Here is an 18,101-nt window from a genome sequence, read left to right as displayed (position 1 = left end):
TAGTAAAAGACGACTTTTTCGAGTACTATAATCATACGCTCCTCGCTACCGCAAGTTAATTTATAAACTAAAATGGTAATTTCGGTACTATTTTCCATTCTGGAAACCTTGAAACCATGATTGGCCTATCGCAGCATGCGAAACATATAGTCCAAAGCTACGAACGTTCCTGGAAATAACACATGTCCGAAGTCCAGATCATCCCACAACATTGTCACGAAGTACAACGAAATCGGTATGGTCGAAAAACTACCCAAGTAATTCATAACAGGCATTATATTCTTTGTGGTGGCATAAATCATGCATATTTGAACTTGGACATTTTACATTCTGTTATCGCGTCATAATGAGTGATACTCGATTACTCGACTCGAAGCATAAGACGTGATTCAGAATCGCATCTCTCAGGTACTCGATTTTGGCCGGCCCTACTCGTTTCGCTTATTACAATGGACGTGAAAGCAGAATATTCAAATTCGGTACCAACGAGTGCCGATGGGATGATTTTCACCCTTCCCTGTTGTAGAAATGTGATTAATACACATATTTCTCTCCCTATGGCTGAAATAGACAAATAAATACACATATTAACCACCTTATGGTTGAAATCTGGCGACTCACCTACGAAGAGCCCTATTGCTGAAACCCGGTAATGCTCCTTTTAACCACCCTATGGCGGAAATCTGGAAAATTAACTATTAATAGTTCTATGGTTGAAATCAGGTAACTATAGTCTACCGATTAACCCCCCCTACGGTGAAAATCTGGTAAATACGCCTATCTCTCTCCATATCTGTATTGTACAGCGACCGAACATTTCAGCACCCGTTCGACAATCGCACTTACTCTTCCTTCCGCCTTTCGAATGAGTTCTATCTTCTCCCGAACTCTGCGCGCTCCTTCTCTGCCTCCTCACGTGCGAGCTGAGAGTAGTCCCGTCGCCGTCCTCATCAGCGCAAGATTCGCAACACTCCTTCCACGCCGTGAGATCCAACCGCGGAATTTCGCTGCACGGCACGAAATCCGCCACCGCTGTGTTTACGAAAACGTCCTTCGGCACGCTGCCGATGCCGTCCGTGTTTTCGCATATGATCATCGCCAGCGAAGTCTGCCGGATCTCGGTGAGCTGGGCGGGTTCGAACACGCCCGGGTTCTCGTACCAGAAGCGGTCGTTGTCGCGTACGCGCCGGAACTGGCCGGCGATGATGCACGCCAGCGTTGGGCCCAGCCTGGAGTCGGGCGTCACGTCTTCCAGGATCATGCCGACGAAGGCGTCGATGTTTTCCGTAGTGCCGTACACGTTCTGCAAGCGCTGCCGGACCTGAAAAGTAGAACGCATGACATGCGCGTCGTAATATGCGGTGAACCGGATACAAAGTGGCTCCGGGCGTATCGATCGGATTTGTACGGCGCTAAACTGTCAAGAGGCCTTCTTGCGCTAATTACTAGAGTGGTTATATTTTTACATGGATTCCGCTTCACACTTTTCCAGCAAAACTACTTACTTTTTACAGCACCTTGAATTTTGAAATTAGAAGTGGAAATTAAATTTTTATCTGTCTCATAAGTGAAATAGTCATAACAACTGGTCGAAATAGCCCCTGTATTACGGTAATTGACTATATTTACGTATATTGCATGTTTGCATCTATTTGCAGTATCATTGGTGATTGTGCGTTAGTCGCGAAGATACACCCTTAAATCTGCTGTAGTCACCTACGAGTAACTGCTAAAAAGTAAGCAACCCCGCGACCGAATCTACGCTTTGAGCCTTTACCTGATTACTTTTATCTCTTGTAGTTCTGTACCTCCACTTAAAGCAAAGTTGTGCATGTCGACTCTTTGCAATCATTCTACTTGAGCAACAAGGCTGACTACTTGGACAGTCTCTGGTAATTTCAGCAGCACAACCGAGAGTTACATATATATATTCGGCTTATACACGCCTCCAGCCCCGCTCAAATGTTACTTTACAGTGTGAATGTTAACTTATTGTGCAGTTTCATTCATAAACATTTACGATTATCCTTAAATTTTCATAGCTCTCAGATTTCATTGTCGCGTCTTTGCAGGAAGGGAAGATGGAATGGAATCGCGAAAGCAGCCAACAGAATGAAGGGACATTTGCGTTCCTGTAGTATTGATATAAACGCGTGAACGTTGAGGAATTTATAATTCGCAAACCCCGCCCCTATGTTGACATATTAACCTTTGTCATCGGAAATGCAAAATGGTATGCCCATTCGAGTCGTTGTCCATGATATCCGAGCGAATAAAAAAGCGGTTGCCAGTACACAATAATATCGGCTTTGGCTCTAACTGTACAATGCGTTCCGTACAGTAAATGGGTCGATATCAGTGTTGGGATCAAGTCACTACTTTCGAGTCACAAGTCAAGTACTCAAGTAGAAGTAGATTTCTACTCAATTACAAGTAGTACTAGTGATTTACAAGACATGCCAAAATCACTTAAACTAGACGCATAAAAATAAAAGGTCTGAAAGGTTCTGAAGTAAATGCTTTGAAAACGTAGATTTTGTCGAGGGGCCACAAATATATTCAGTTCCCGTAATCCAGTAGCTATTTCACCCAACCCACTCATTGCGGCAATTCCACTTCTAGAAGCGATGTGGACAGATCAAAGAAACTACTTAACAAAGTCCAAAGCATAAAAATAAGTATCTATGGCTAAAATACTGTGAAGTAGAAGTAGTCAAAAAGTAGCACAAGCAGGCAGCATCGACTCAAGCATTCTGCAAAAGCATTAGGCTAGTCCTTCGTTATTGACAACTTCTTGTTACTTCTATGGGTGGGCCTACATGTTGCACTTGCACAAAACGGATGATTAGAAATGTCTCTACGTACATTTTGAGTATTACCAATGTAAAGTTTAAATCTAAATTTCGCCATCCTCCCGCGTGCACAGACGCGGACTCTCAATTAAACCGGCAGCGCGGGCGTGTCAGACTCACTTCTGCGTTTGAAATTTCTTCCGCCAGGTCATCGAAGGTGCTCGCCCGCGTAAGATTGCAGTATTCCCGCCAGTCGTTGTAAAACGGCAGGGCGTGGTCCCTTCCGCGCTGTATGTTCAACGCGCCGAGATCCAGCGCCACGTCCTCCGCGAGTTCAAACAGTCGCTCGACCAGTTCGATGTTCATGTTGGAATCGGAGGCGCGAGCCTAGCGGATGGAAAAGCGCGATTGATAATTTCAGAATTTGAACCCCCATTCAAAATATACACTTTAAACGAAAATTGTGAAATCTATCGATAGCCATCCTGAATAAAGTGTGAATAAAGTCATCCGCACATTCCAGTAAGTGATACATTCAAATACGTTGGTGTAAATGGGTCGAATTCTCCATTCCACATGTAGATATACAGAGATAGTCAGTATCAAAGTACTTTCACCTTTTATCTGTACTGAAGACTGCTCCCACTTCTACCAAAACACTATCTTACTCAAAACTACTCTTTTTATAGCTCGGATTTCGCAAAGTAGAACGTATAGTTATGTCTCATAAGTTTGTATCTCATTTACAGGTGGAGTTGCCATAAGAACCGCGTGAAAAAGCCCCGGTACCACGGCAACTGAATACACTGAATGCACCTATTTGTAGTGCCGTTAGTCATTATGCTTTCGTTGCGAAGATACATCGTCTCATTTTGAAAGTGTCCGCCTCCGACTAACTTCTAAAAGTATGCGAGCCAGCAACCAAATCAACTTGATGAAACGAGCTAATTAAGCACTTTTCGCACTCTTCATTCTCTAATTCCACTATAGAAGTAGTTAAAAATTCCTTGGAATTTGCTGCTTCGACAATTAATACGGTATATATTTACGGCGCTATGAAGGAATGGACGAAATCGTGGAGTTTTCTCATTTCACCAACCGAAACCATATTGCCCACACATTTATTCGCAGTGCAGGATCGTATACCTTCATCGGCTTTGAGATGAGTCCGCGGATTAGAGGGTCGATTCCGCCTTCGTGTATGATTCGGTAGGGCGCGAAAAAGGCTTGGTGCAGCATGAGATTCCCGTGCTCCGTAACTCCCCACGAAGAATTCAATCTAGACGACAAGTGTCGATACAAAGCGGCTTTCAAACGAATGAGATTCTTGCATCAGCAATGGGGCGATACTTTCGTGGATATGTGGGTATGGTCACTCGGCCAGTGTTGGCCTCGTTGTATCACCACTGGCGTATTGAGGAACGACGAAAAGCGCGTTTGTCCCCACCAAATCGCGTCTCACTACATCACAAAGCATAGCAAATCACGTTGATATTACAACCTATGATTCGTCATTGGTAGAGTAGTAGAATGGGCCCAAGGAAATTGTACGAGGGATTGGAAAATCGCCTCTGGAGAAGCCGGGCATCGATTCCAGTACCTCGCACATGCTAAGCGCGCGCTCTACCATCTGATCTACATCCCCATCTGTTAGCTGTATTGATACAATCATGTTGCAAAGACGATGATTCTAGTGCAAACGGAAGGGAAAAACACAGTCATTGGAGATGCCGGGCATCGATCCCGGTAACTCGTACATGCCAAGCGCGCGCTCTACCATCTGCGCTACATCCCCAACTGTTAACTGTAATGATGCAATCATGTTGAAAACATGATGATCCTAGTGAAGAAGGAAGGGAAAAATACAGTCATTGGAGATGCCGGGCATTGATCCCGGTACCTCGCACATTGATCCCGGTACCTCGCACATTGATCCCGGTACCTCGCACATGCTAAGCGCGCGCTCTACCATCTGAGCTACATCCCCAATTGTTAGCTGTACTGATGCAATCATGTTGAAAACATGATGATCCTAGTGAAAACGGAAGGGAAAAATACAGTCACTGGAGATGCCGGGCATTGATCCCGGTACCTCGCACATGCTAAGCGCGCGCTCTACCATCTGAGCTACATCCCCAATTGTTAGCTGTACTGATGCAATCATGTTGAAAACATGATGATCCTAGTGAAAACGGAAGGGAAAAATACAGTCATTGGAGATGCCGGGTATCGATCCCGGTACCTCGCACATGCTAAGCGCGCGCTCTACCATCTGAGCTACATCCCCAAATGTTAGCTGTACTGATGCAATCATGTTGAAAACATGATGATCCTAGTGAAAACGGAAGGGAAAAATACAGTCATTGGAGATGCCGGGTATCGATCCCGGTACCTCGCACATGCTAAGCGCGCGCTCTACCATCTGAGCTACATCCCCAATTGTTAGCTGTACTGATGCAATCATGTTGAAAACATGATGATCCTAGTGAAAACGGAAGGGAAAAATACAGTCACTGGAGATGCCGGGCATTGATCCCGGTACCTCGCACATGCTAAGCGCGCGCTCTACCATCTGAGCTACATCCCCAATTGTTAGCTGTACTGATGCAATCATGTTGAAAACATGATGATCCTAGTGAAAACGGAAGGGGAAAATCCAGTCATTGGAGATGCCGGGCATTGATCCCGGTACCTCGCACATTGATCCCGGTACCTCGCACATGCTAAGCGCGCGCTCTACCATCTGAGCTACATCCCCAATTGTTAGCTGTACTGATGCAATCATGTTCAAAACATGATGATCCTAGTGAAAACGGAAGGGAAAAATACAGTCATTGGAGATGCCGGGCATCGATCCCGGTACCTCGCACATGCTAAGCGCGCGCTCTACCATCTGAGCTACATCCCCGATTGTTAGCTGCAGTGATGCAATCATGTTGAAAACATGATGATCCTAATGAAAACGGAAGGGAAAAATACAGTCATTGGAAATGCCGGGCATCGATCCCGGTACCTCGCACATGCTAAGCGCGCGCTCTGCCATCTGAGCTACATCCCCATCTGTTAGCGGTAATGATACAATCATGTACAAAAGACGATGATCCTAGTGAAAACGGAAGGGAGAAATACAGTCATTGGAGATGCCGGGCATCGATCCCGGTACCTCGCACATGCTAAGCGCGCGCTCTACCATCTGAGCTACATCCCCAATTGTTAGCTGTACTGATGCAATCATGTTGAAAACATGATGATCCTAGTGAAAACGGAAGGGAAAAATACAGTCATTGGAGATGCCGGGTATCGATCCCGGTACCTCGCACATGCTAAGCGCGCGCTCTACCATCTGAGCTACATCCCCAAATGTTAGCTGTACTGATGCAATCATGTTGAAAACATGATGATCCTAGTGAAAACGGAAGGGAAAAATACAGTCATTGGAGATGCCGGGTATCGATCCCGGTACCTCGCACATGCTAAGCGCGCGCTCTACCATCTGAGCTACATCCCCAATTGTTAGCTGTACTGATGCAATCATGTTGAAAACATGATGATCCTAGTGAAAACGGAAGGGAAAAATACAGTCACTGGAGATGCCGGGCATTGATCCCGGTACCTCGCACATGCTAAGCGCGCGCTCTACCATCTGAGCTACATCCCCAATTGTTAGCTGTACTGATGCAATCATGTTGAAAACATGATGATCCTAGTGAAAACGGAAGGGAAAAATCCAGTCATTGGAGATGCCGGGCATTGATCCCGGTACCTCGCACATTGATCCCGGTACCTCGCACATGCTAAGCGCGCGCTCTACCATCTGAGCTACATCCCCAATTGTTAGCTGTACTGATGCAATCATGTTCAAAACATGATGATCCTAGTGAAAACGGAAGGGAAAAATACAGTCATTGGAGATGCCGGGCATCGATCCCGGTACCTCGCACATGCTAAGCGCGCGCTCTACCATCTGAGCTACATCCCCGATTGTTAGCTGCAGTGATGCAATCATGTTGAAAACATGATGATCCTAATGAAAACGGAAGGGAAAAATACAGTCATTGGAAATGCCGGGCATCGATCCCGGTACCTCGCACATGCTAAGCGCGCGCTCTGCCATCTGAGCTACATCCCCATCTGTTAGCGGTAATGATACAATCATGTACAAAAGACGATGATCCTAGTGAAAACGGAAGGGAGAAATACAGTCATTGGAGATGCCGGGCATCGATCCCGGTACCTCGCACATGCTAAGCGCGCGCTCTACCATCTGAGCTACATCCCCAATTGTTAGCTGTAGTGATGCAATCATGTTGAAAACATGATGATCCTAGTGAAAACGGAAGGGAAAATACAGTCATTGGGGATGCCGGGCATCGATCCCGGTACCTCGGACATGTTAAGCGCGCGCTCGACCATCTGAGCTACATCCCCGGTTGTTAGCTGCAGTGATGCAATCATGTTGAAAACATGATGATCCTAGTGAAAACGAAAGGGAAAAATACAGTCAATGGAAATGCCGGGCATCGATCCCGGTACCTCGCACATGCTAAGCGCGCGCTCTGCCATCTGAGCTACATCCCCATCTGTTAGCGGTAATGATACAATCATGTACAAAAGATGATGATCCTAGTGAAAACGGAAGGGATAGTGCACTCATTGGAGATGCCGGGCATCGATCCCGGTACCTCGCACATGCTAAGCGCGCGCTCGACCATCTGAGCTACATCCCCGGTTGTTAGCTGCAATGATGCAATCATGTTGAAAAGATGATGATCCTAGTGAAAACGAAAGGGAAAAATGCAGACATTGGAGATGCCGGACATCGATCCCGGTACCTCGCACATGCTAAGCGCGCGCTCTGTCATCTGAGCTACATCCCCAACTCTTAGCTGTAATGATGCAATCATGTTGCAAAGACGATGATTCTAGTGAAAACGGAAGGGAAAAACACAGTCAATGGAGATGCCGGGCATCGATCCCGGTACGTCGCACATGCTAAGCGCGCGCTCTACCACCTGAGCTACATCCCCTACGGCCTCGCATATTAGTTGAGTCATTACAAACTCTGTGGAAAATAGTGAATTTTCAATAAATATTTAGAGATGCAAAAGCTTCAACATACCAAAAATATATACCTGTGCATAATCGGATTAATCATAGTGTGTCCGAACCGATAGGCCGCCGTGGCAAACACATTTACAATGGACGCCGGCGAGTTCGGATCGTACATCCTGTAAGGCCCGACTTTCTCGAAGTAAGGTCCCAAAATCTTCGGCAGCCAATGCTGTGAGAAGAAAACAAATATGGAATTCGGTTTTCTGCACATGCCAAGCAAAGCGCGTTAGCCCGTACCGAATGAGTGATGTGCTGCATTTCCGCACCAACAATCTTTCTCGCCTCGTTGAAAATCGTGTCCCCGCTCCAGCTCGGGTTGAGTCCTTTCAGTCTTCTGGCTATACGGTTATGCTCGCGCATCCACATCGTGTGCATGGCGGTCAGGCTTACCTTTGGAAAATGACAGGAACTTTAACCCGAGCAGTTACGTGAACGCTGTGGACTGCAGGATGCGAGAGAAGGATTTCGAGTTGATGTCTAGGCCTAAATTGTAAACGCTGCGGCGATTTCCGCCATACCTTAAATGGGGTAACCGGCACTTCCTGGAACAAAATGTATCTTTCATATCCATTCCAGTGAGTGAAAACGAGTGAAATGCACCGAAATCGTATGGAGATTCATCCCTGATATATTTCTCCTCAGGGATTGGTGTATTCGACTGTTTTCACCCCTCGAAATGAGTTTGAAAGCCAACCGTGGTACCAGAAAATGCCAGCAGTATGATCACCATACGCTATGGTGAAAATCTGCTAAATAATCCTATTTTCCGCCGATATATTAAAACTGTAGAACCTGAAATTGAAGAAACATCGACGAATGAACAAGGGACTGACAGTGTTTAATTAAATCCGCGTAGCGGTGAGTTTGGGCCTTCAACGTTTAGCGCGCCCTCTTATACACAGCCTTTTCGCGTTGAGAACTACAGGGTCGCGTCTTGCGATCGGCGCATTGCAGAATTTGTTTACATGCAAATTTTTCAATTGTAAAACACCGCAGGAATTTTTGCTCCGGCTTGGTTTGCGATATTTGCCACAGTTGGTATCACATTTAGTCATGATTACACCTGTCTCGTTACGTTGTAGGCGACCTTTATCACCATCAATTGCGATCTTATTGATCTTAATCTGGCGCGATAAGAATAGGTTACCGATTGATGACACTAGTGCGACATTTTGATGGCCACGTAGGAAATTGCGAAACGCATATCGAGATGAGGAGAATTCCAAATAATTCAGTAACGTTACGCAAATATTAAGATACCGCCGAGCCAGCGAGTAGGCCTGTTTGATTTGATATCATCGCCGAAATCTGGTAGTCTCAAGAGTTCACCATGCTTCAAGATATCCCCGCGTTCGACATACCTGTTCGTTGCATCTCAAATCTCCGCACAAGAAACAGGGCACGCTTCTTTCTTGTGGGGATTCAGAATCGCCGCGCCGGCACTCGATCGGGGCCACGGGTCTGATCACAGACACCTCTGAAATAGATATGGTAATCGTAATACAGCGAAACATCTGTAATAAATCGTGGACGTTGGGAAAGCTGAGTTTCTTCAAAAATGAATGATCTGCATATTCAGGGACACTACAAACGGGAATTGTGCATTTCACCGATTTTTAGGGTAGGGTAGGGTGCAGACCATGTCAAATGTACTTTTTGGTACAACATTTGGCCTTCAGTGCACATGCACATCAATTCTAAAGGGCGAGTTAAATACCCCTACATCCGATGAAAATAGATCACAACGGTGAATGAATAACGATAAGTATATCCAGGGACGCTGTAGACGAAAATTGTGTATTTTACCGATTCTCACCGTAGGGTCGGATGCAGACCGGGTTAAATGCACTTTCTGGTACAAAAATTGACCTTCAGTTCATACCAATTCTAAAGGGTGAGTGAAATACCCCTACTTCCAACATAAATAGATCCCAAGGGTGGAGTGGGTTCTGCTTTCGCGTACCAAGAAGGCGCATGTGGTAAGCTACGTGTGAATTGAATCCACTATATCCTCTGGAAAATAGCCTCATAAGTATTGGTGTATTCGGCCTGTTAGCACCCCTCAGAATGGATGTAAATCTGGTAATTACACCTACTTTCCACCCATGCATTCACAGTGCAATTCGTCCGATTTAAATGCAGAGCTGAGTAAGGATATGTTTCGCTACCTGAGTCCAAATCGGAGTACACATTGTAAGGCAGGATGGCTTTTTGCCCGGGTTCCAACGGCTGGCCTTCTTTGAGTAGTCCGAAATCAGAGGATAGATCGCGAACATTGTCGATTTCCTCTTTCCCGCTACCGTAGACATTGGATGCGTCGATGTAGGAAGTAATCTAAAAGTGTAGTTGTAGATTAGAACGCAAGACACGCTAGGTGTACTATTTACAAAGTAGAAGTCTGCTTTTACTTAAAACAACCAGGTTCGGATTTATTATTATTACTAATATTATGATGAGGGCTGGCCGAAATTAAGTATCTGATTCCACTCCAATGCGAGTTTTAGGCTTCGAGTCGAATCGAATATTCAAATACCACCTGCATGACGTCATAGCAGAATAATGACTTCGCAAGTATAATTATGAACCTCAGAAATAAACGTTTCATGAAACTGGTATTTAAAACGAGATAAAAGAAAACGGTATCGGGAACATGGCAATGATTGCACGTTGGTGAATCTCCGCGTGCGATATGAAACAAATGAAATTTCAGCCGGCATTGTCCAGAACGCATAGGCGAAATAAGATGGTGTTTGCCATTCGTATAGCCAAATCGTAAAAACAGCCGACTCGCATTTAATGACTATGAAGATTGCGCCGTTGATTATCATCGGTATTTACAGCCCTATTGATGAGTCTGGTGTCTGCGAGTTGATTGTCAATGGATAGTTAGGTGTTTGGACTAGAAGAAGCCTACAGGAGGAAGGTTGATGACTTCTTGGCTATGTGAATGACAGTAACCCAATATTTTATTACACTAAAGGGAGTCGGTACACACGTAACCTTACAATTAATCAGAGAAAGGGATTATCTATCGTCATTATCGGATAATTTATTAGCTTTGGATCATATACTTCTAAACAATGGAGATTTATGATACTGGACAACAATTGAAATAGATTCTTTTGTACCTGATTGATTTGCTCTCTTCGCGACAAGGCGCTGAAGAAGACAGACGTGATTCCGGACCCGCAAACGGCGCTGGATCGAGTGAACTCCATACATGAAGAAGAGGATCCTGACGCGCCGTGATGATGATCCGAACGGTGATGGAAATGGCGACGCCTAGGATCATTCCCGTGCACTGAAGGTGAATGGGTTTACTCAGAATCGATGTTTTAAAAACCAACTAGGATCAATTCGGACTGGGCATAACGATTCGAGTGTTCGAATACGAATCTAATACGAATTTTGATTATTCGAGTCGGGTATAGCGAAAGTCGATGTTTTCTAGTAGGAAGATTATTTGTCCCTTGTCACCAAGAGACATTTTATCAACGGGAATCGTTGTTCCGATTTTGTTCTCCCCCCGATCGGGCCTTCAAATCTTGATTGCCTCATCATATCATTCAGAAAATGTGGCACGAGTTCGTGGAAAACAACACTTGTACGCAGAAGTTATCGACCTCTGGTATTGTCACAGATGTCGTATGTCATAGTTAGCGTTGTCAAATTGGAATTATTTGTGCTTGAGTGCAGATTACATTATTTACTGAATCGTGATCACATGAATAGGTATGCAAACTCTTCAAACATGACTCAATGTTATGATGTCGCACACCCAATTCGATGCTCGGAAGCGAATCACCCAGATAATTGATTTTGCCACCCCTAGGATTAATGCCATCTCTGGATGACGCGATTCAAAGTAGTCAGAAACGAATTACTGGTATAAAAGATGCCGAAAACGGATGACAATACTTCGAATCCTCAGATTATGTGGAATTCCTAATCTAAGTCATTGCGCTGGAGGGAAATATTACAGAATCAATGTATTATTATCCACTATGAAGCAAATGTATATCATTTACAGGCATAAAAATCAACATCTCGTATATATTTACACAGAATAATTGATGAGAAGTCGCCCATCACTGGTATGAATAGTAATACGACGCCTATATGTTCGGACCTATCGTTGTGTATTAATAAATACATAACCTTCCGTAGGTTTACAAAGTTATCAGACGCCTACGATGAACGAAACATATGATCATAGCTACTTCAACCGACTACATCAATTTCGAGCACACTATATCAAATAGTAATTCTCACCATATATCGGGAAGCAAGGAGCGTCGTGATTACACGAATCTTTGCATGCGGCTCCATCAGAAAATCTCCGCACGCTGGGGGCCATAGTGGTAAAGTCCATGTCGTGATCGAGGAATTGGCCCCACTGCATTGTCATATGTGTAAATTCGGCATCCGCCGCCGGCCTTTGTTCCCGTGACACCAAAACCTCCAGCGATACGCGCCTAGCACTCGGCAAGGTTCTACCACGATACCTGTAAAAAATCACGAGTATCTTCATGCCGTTATATTTCGTGTTAGTCCAAAGCAGTAACTGAACACGCGGATGATAATTTTCCGCGCAAATCTGACCTCACGTGGTGAAAGTAAGTATAATCATTATGTTGCATTGCGAACATTCGCTGAATCCAACGATAATTCTCTCGCTTTTACTGGGGTTTAGTGATTTATCAACAGCAAGTTCAGCCCATCCTACCCTAGGAGAATATAAGATCGCTGGCAGTTTATAAAAATTACACAGGACCATACGACGCGGCCAAATACACATTATGTTGCTTTTCGTGGTTGATGCGATTTGGCAGTGAATTCTGAAAATCGTTCTTCTGGACGTAATGTAATGAAATTACCAAAAACGTATGCATCTCCACACAAATATTTGCAACTTTAATTAAATGAGAAATATACTGCTGTGTATTTGTGATGAGTGGGATCTATTGAAGTTTCTGTATGACAAGGTCGTAAAGTTAACGTACCACCACCAACTCGGTTGAGACTCTTGTATTTGTTTTGAAATAAATGCGACTTTACTGATTGCTAGATTCTTTTTATACTGTCAAGTGTCGCCAAAGTGTCTTGTGTAATTTCGTCAATTTTTAATTTTCTAAATTATAAATTACGACCTAAATTTATAAATTCTCGAAATGACATGTTTTATTTCTCAGGTAATGAGCAACTCCTCATTCAACCTCTTACATTTTTAAATTGAGGATAAAATTGAAATGCATTTATCGGCCGGTCGAAAAGTAGATGTGAACCAGCACCGTTACACGGATTGAACACCACTTGTTTAAACCCAGCATGTTCCGGTTTGGCACGCTTTATGGCATCTGGTCCAACAGGATGCCTAAAACGTAATTGACAACACCCACAATTTATCATGGTCCCATCCGACCGGCGAATTGAAGCCATTTTCGTAGATAGGTTTGAGCAAGCGATGAAACGGCGTTAGCGCAGCACCCCACATCGGATGTTGTAGATTGTTGCAGGTCCCGTCGGCCGATCTGTACCTGCATTGTCAAAAAGTGAGCATGAAAATTCAAGTGTCATCACGCGGTGTTTCGTCTTATACTTTTTGTGGAAGCAAATATCTTCAGAGCAATTTGGAAGCTTTTGGTGGCCTGAGCATCCCGATAAATTAGCGACAACGGACACGATCTCGCTGCCGATCACAGGCGTGCTTGGATGCACCGCCGCGTCTTCCAGTGTGTCTGAATATTGACAGTAGGGTATTGACAGTCCGGCATGAAACTACAGTTAGCGGAAAACACAGAAAGGCATTCCACAAATCAATTTTAAAGAGTTTTGCGAGTTAGAGGCTGCTGTGAGCTGTGATGGAGTGACATCGGTGAAAAATCAAAAATTAGTAGCCCAGGGCAATGGTTCTCGACCATTTCGGCTTGTGGACGGTGAACTGTCAAGAATCAAAATAAACACGAAATGTAATTACGACAAAAGAATGCAGGTCAAAACAAAGAATTGGAACTTTAATTTAAGGAGAAATCTGCTGCTGCTTTTGTGATATTAAACCTAATATGCGAGGCTTCTGCAAGGAAAAGTCCTGTTAACATCGCGATCTCTATTGCAATTGTTGCGTTTCTTTTCAAAGAAATGAGACTTCGCTGTTGCTAGCTTCTAATACCCTTTCAAATATCGATAAAGTGTAACGCCGACATTCGTCAAATTTGGTTTCAATACTCTCAACTGTCACATATTATTGGTCTCAAGTGAGTTTTATGGTAGTTTTAATCAGTTTGGTAACACATCGTGACGGCAGATACGAAATCAAAAAAAGAAATATCGGCCTGGTGTAAAGGACCATAGTAGTCGGCAAACACCATGATTATCACAAACAACATTGTGACGTAGGATTAGTCGAAATAGACCATGAACTATATAACACTCCACATAGAGCTCTAAATTACACGTTCTAAACTTATAATTTAGTTTAAGATGTCGTGTTTGATTTCTCTAATTAACGGACAAGCTCTCGCATTTAGCAATTGCGAAAAAATTGAGATACCTATATTAGGCCGCGGGAAAGTTGATTCGTACGGGCACCAGAGGTTGGGAACCACTGAGATAGACTATAATATCTTCTGTTCCACAGAATATATGTTCTTCATATTTTTCGCACATGACAATGCGACGTTGGGACGCAAACTTCCTAATTTCCTTCTTCAGTGGTATTCAATGTATATTCTTGTTCCTAATGTCTCTTGCGACATCGCGTGTGTCACCAGCACAGCACGCAACCAACAGGTCCGCACAACTCACCTAAATCAGTGTCTCTCAGAGCCTTCTCCTCCGGCACCACGTGGTTGTGGGTCACGGCGAACTGTCTGAGCTTCATTCCGCGCTTGATGCAGCATTCTATGAGCTGTAGGGAGACCTCGAACACTTCAGCGGCGCGCATCATATTCACTCCCCGGAGGGTGGAGGGAAACCTCATCAGGGCCAACAAGTCGCTCGCGGTCTGCTTGTGCCGTCTGCAAGCAAAGATACAGCCTAGCTGACGATACTATGCAATACTATTCCATAGTTAACTGGTATAGATAGCAAAGCTATACGCATGTAGAAACAGAGTTGGTCAAAGTACTCAACATGGCCATTCAAGTCGAATTATAAGTAACGCAGTAAATTTCTTATTAGATTACATGTACTGGTACAATGTACATTGTACATGTACGTTGTGCGTTGTGCGTACAAGCAGCGAGTTCCAAACCCAAGAAATCTCAAAACTACTTCAAGTGGAAGTACGGGAAATGAAAGTCAGAAAAGTTGGCCTACTCGAGAAGTATCTTCAAGAGGAAGAAGAGGTAGATTTGGTTGCGGGACCGAATACTTTTAGGGGTTAATCTGAGGTGGCTACTTTCGTAGTTGAAAGTTGTATATTCGCGACTAACTCAAAGTGACTGATGGCGGTATAAATATAGGCGTAATCCCCGAACTATATTCCGTTACGGTGATACAGGCTCTATTTTAAGAGATTCTCTTGACAATTTGACTGATAAACGTTATACAAATTCAAGATAAAGATAATTACTACCGGGGCCTACGATATCGTAGGCTCCGTTACTACTTTTTAGAACCAAAATAAAAAGCAAGTAGTGGAACTGGAATTATATTAAAAACACTTCACTTCACTTGGTACGTAAATGGTTCAAGTAGGCAAAACCTTGACAAGTCAAGCTGTTTTAGTATCCATGGTGTTTCGACTATACGTTGGTTAATTGACACAAGTTGGATACTCTTTATTATAATTCCTGAGCCGACTTCTATAGCGCGGCCCGCTTTCCGTTCTAGGCTTGAGAAGCGTACAAATCACGCGAAAACCCGAAAATCGTCTATTTCGTCGACTCCCACCATAGAATGGTGCACAAATCAGGCCCACGGAACTTTCCAGACTAAAATGTTGATGTCACGTCCATTTCAATAGATGAAAACGACTCAAATACATTCATTTTTATACATTCAAGGGGTAGCATGGGTTCTGTATTGATGCGCTACCCCCAAAAAGGCACAAAATGCCTGCACACATGAACACAATCCACTACACCCCTTAGGATATATCCACTCAAAAGTTGGTGCATTTAACTCGTTTTCGCCCGTTGGAATGGTTATGAAAGAATAATTTGGTACCATTTGCCATGATTGTGACCCATGTGTGTACGGTGTGAGCTAAAACATGGTCACGTTATGGCATATACCGACGAATGCTGCTGGTCCTCCTTTCCAGACACCGGGGATGACAAATCGCTAAAATGAAATCCGCCCTTATTCGTACATATATCTCTATTTCATCCAGTGTGAGCATCTATTCCAGCTTACGATGGGAATAATGAAAAGCACTAAATTAGTGCTGCCGCCTGTCTTTCTTTTTATAGAGTGTAACGACTATAACGTGTTGAATAGAACATATAATTGCACAGCTGCGGGCTTGGAGCTCGCTAATTAATTTTGAGACAGATTTATCGCGGTGAAAGTGCATGCGAGTCTACCGGGGACGGTATATCACAAAAAGCACGCATCATACACCTAATAATATATGCGCTCGCTTGCCTTTTTAGCTATACAGAGTTTCTGATCAGAAACAACTCATGCTGGTGAAACTTCAAGTCACTTCGTGTTTACAAGCATACGCTATCATCCTTATTATTCGTATGTGACGGTTGGATTATTCGGAGGATAACTAAGTGATATCCGTCTTATGATGTTGCCATTCGAAGTTACTTGAAAGAAGCTCTTTTCGATGGTGGCGTGATAATATGCCTTATATGAGTCCCGGGAGAGGCTTAAGGTCGTAGTCTTAACGCGTTACTTTGTAGATTACCACCAGAAACTATTGCACTTCGCATATGAAACACGGAAATGAAATGATACAGGACTCAGCCATTAACTCATTATCGCCTGGTAACAGCATTGGAATTTTAAATGGAACGATTACCTTGCCGAGAGATTATGAATGCAATCCATACATTTCTAATAAAAACTGCGTGTTTTCATCAGTATGCCTTACCTGTTGCGTATTACCGGATTATAATACGAAATCACATAAACAGTAATCTGCATCCAAAACATTAAATTTTCAAAATGCAAAGCAGCGGAAACCAGAATTATACAATTGCGCCCATATTTCCGGTGTCGCCCTTAAAACTCCGACGCAGTTTCTCACCTGTCGTTGAAGTGATGTATGGTGTTGTTGATGGCACCGTCGACGTTGCTAGAAACCTCTCTAATGCTGTTTGAAAGTTCCTCCAGATCGCTAGCAACTGTAAACAAAATCAAAGGCGTCTAGCTTACACTTGAGATATGTCAACCCGGCGAGATGCCAAGTTCGAAATTCTGAGGCTTACATAGGATTATTATCAAGGCCCGGTCTAGAGACAAGGCGTTGAAACGGAGGCAAAAACTACTTTCGCCAAGTTACCGAAGCATTATCCTAATAGCGCGTAATTTCTAGGCACTTAGAGCTACTTTTGCGGTCCGCTGTTTACCGATCTGTCTCTTTCCCCTTCGTTGAATACCAAGGCTTCGTAGAGCTTCGTTTATGTCCTCTTCGGATAAGTCGCTTCGGATATCTGACGCGTCAAACGGCATGGTTAGCGCTAGGCTGCTTTTAACAAGGTTGGTACGAAGGTGCCGTACCAGAGTTGCTTGAGCATCCGCTCTCCAGGCAGCCGATTGGTAGAATCTCGAATAGTTTACTTGTAATCTCTTCGGTCGACGATTTTGCATTCACAGTGAGAGTCATGCCTAGATATAACAGGGGTAAGCTAGCGATATAGTAAGTATAGATATTTTCTATTAGACTCGCGATATGACCTTAAAAACACTGTGTACCAAAAGAGATATGCATCGGCGTTATACTAGTTCGCAACTAAAAACGGATTGCTCTGATTTGTTGCTTCCCGGCTGTAACTAGCGTATGACGGAGTTCAATTGATCAATCAATTTGTCGAGGGACTCATGGTTTCATATTGGTATTCGCATCCACCCAGCGGAGCATAAATTTAACAGATATGACAAGTTGGGTAAACAACGTAACAATTATTAATAATGGACAATTCGGAGAATGGCACGCCAGGTGACAGAGTTAGGGCGAACACCAAAACAAAACACAGTTTGTTCGTAATTTAATTAACACTACGGTTTACCGAAATTCAATAT

The 18,101-nt window shown here is 43.8% G+C and overlaps 1 protein-coding gene and 11 non-coding genes across 13 annotated transcripts in view; all 12 read right to left on the bottom strand.

Annotated features, from left to right (window-relative positions):
* The window catches only part of LOC145448042 (peroxidasin-like), a 49,677-nt gene that overhangs the window by 2,942 nt on the left and 28,634 nt on the right, over window positions 1–18,101 (bottom strand). For both annotated transcript variants that reach the window (XM_080326353.1, XM_080326355.1), the window contains 15 exons: window positions 17,580–17,687; window positions 17,429–17,512; window positions 17,107–17,203; window positions 14,709–14,920; window positions 13,504–13,642; window positions 13,304–13,441; window positions 12,177–12,409; window positions 11,033–11,205; window positions 10,073–10,238; window positions 9,266–9,381; window positions 8,142–8,294; window positions 7,925–8,073; window positions 3,939–4,071; window positions 2,973–3,179; window positions 847–1,321 (listed from right to left, as the gene is read on the bottom strand). In XM_080326353.1, coding sequence (XP_080182479.1) covers window positions 847–1,321; window positions 2,973–3,179; window positions 3,939–4,071; window positions 7,925–8,073; window positions 8,142–8,294; window positions 9,266–9,381; window positions 10,073–10,238; window positions 11,033–11,205; window positions 12,177–12,409; window positions 13,304–13,441; window positions 13,504–13,642; window positions 14,709–14,920; window positions 17,107–17,203; window positions 17,429–17,512; window positions 17,580–17,687 — 2,583 coding nt within the window. The remainder of the gene's footprint in view (window positions 1–846; window positions 1,322–2,972; window positions 3,180–3,938; window positions 4,072–7,924; window positions 8,074–8,141; window positions 8,295–9,265; window positions 9,382–10,072; window positions 10,239–11,032; window positions 11,206–12,176; window positions 12,410–13,303; window positions 13,442–13,503; window positions 13,643–14,708; window positions 14,921–17,106; window positions 17,204–17,428; window positions 17,513–17,579; window positions 17,688–18,101) is intronic.
* On the bottom strand, window positions 4,857–4,929 carry Trnaa-agc (transfer RNA alanine (anticodon AGC)). The gene has a single exon. It is a non-coding gene; the product is annotated as a tRNA-Ala (tRNA).
* Window positions 5,007–5,079, bottom strand: Trnaa-agc (transfer RNA alanine (anticodon AGC)). The gene has a single exon. It is a non-coding gene; the product is annotated as a tRNA-Ala (tRNA).
* On the bottom strand, window positions 5,157–5,229 carry Trnaa-agc (transfer RNA alanine (anticodon AGC)). Its single transcript has one exon. It is a non-coding gene; the product is annotated as a tRNA-Ala (tRNA).
* Trnaa-agc (transfer RNA alanine (anticodon AGC)) lies at window positions 5,307–5,379 on the bottom strand. The gene has a single exon. It is a non-coding gene; the product is annotated as a tRNA-Ala (tRNA).
* On the bottom strand, window positions 5,628–5,700 carry Trnaa-agc (transfer RNA alanine (anticodon AGC)). The gene has a single exon. It is a non-coding gene; the product is annotated as a tRNA-Ala (tRNA).
* On the bottom strand, window positions 5,928–6,000 carry Trnaa-agc (transfer RNA alanine (anticodon AGC)). The gene has a single exon. It is a non-coding gene; the product is annotated as a tRNA-Ala (tRNA).
* Trnaa-agc (transfer RNA alanine (anticodon AGC)) lies at window positions 6,078–6,150 on the bottom strand. The gene has a single exon. It is a non-coding gene; the product is annotated as a tRNA-Ala (tRNA).
* Window positions 6,228–6,300, bottom strand: Trnaa-agc (transfer RNA alanine (anticodon AGC)). Its single transcript has one exon. It is a non-coding gene; the product is annotated as a tRNA-Ala (tRNA).
* Trnaa-agc (transfer RNA alanine (anticodon AGC)) lies at window positions 6,378–6,450 on the bottom strand. Its single transcript has one exon. It is a non-coding gene; the product is annotated as a tRNA-Ala (tRNA).
* Window positions 6,699–6,771, bottom strand: Trnaa-agc (transfer RNA alanine (anticodon AGC)). Its single transcript has one exon. It is a non-coding gene; the product is annotated as a tRNA-Ala (tRNA).
* Trnaa-agc (transfer RNA alanine (anticodon AGC)) lies at window positions 6,999–7,071 on the bottom strand. The gene has a single exon. It is a non-coding gene; the product is annotated as a tRNA-Ala (tRNA).

This window comes from Botryllus schlosseri, chromosome 10 (assembly GCF_051294905.1).
Source record: "Botryllus schlosseri isolate E-star chromosome 10, Bs_hap1, whole genome shotgun sequence".
Lineage (NCBI taxonomy): Eukaryota > Metazoa > Chordata > Ascidiacea > Stolidobranchia > Styelidae > Botryllus > Botryllus schlosseri.
This window is presented reverse-complemented; position numbering and strand designations above follow the sequence as displayed.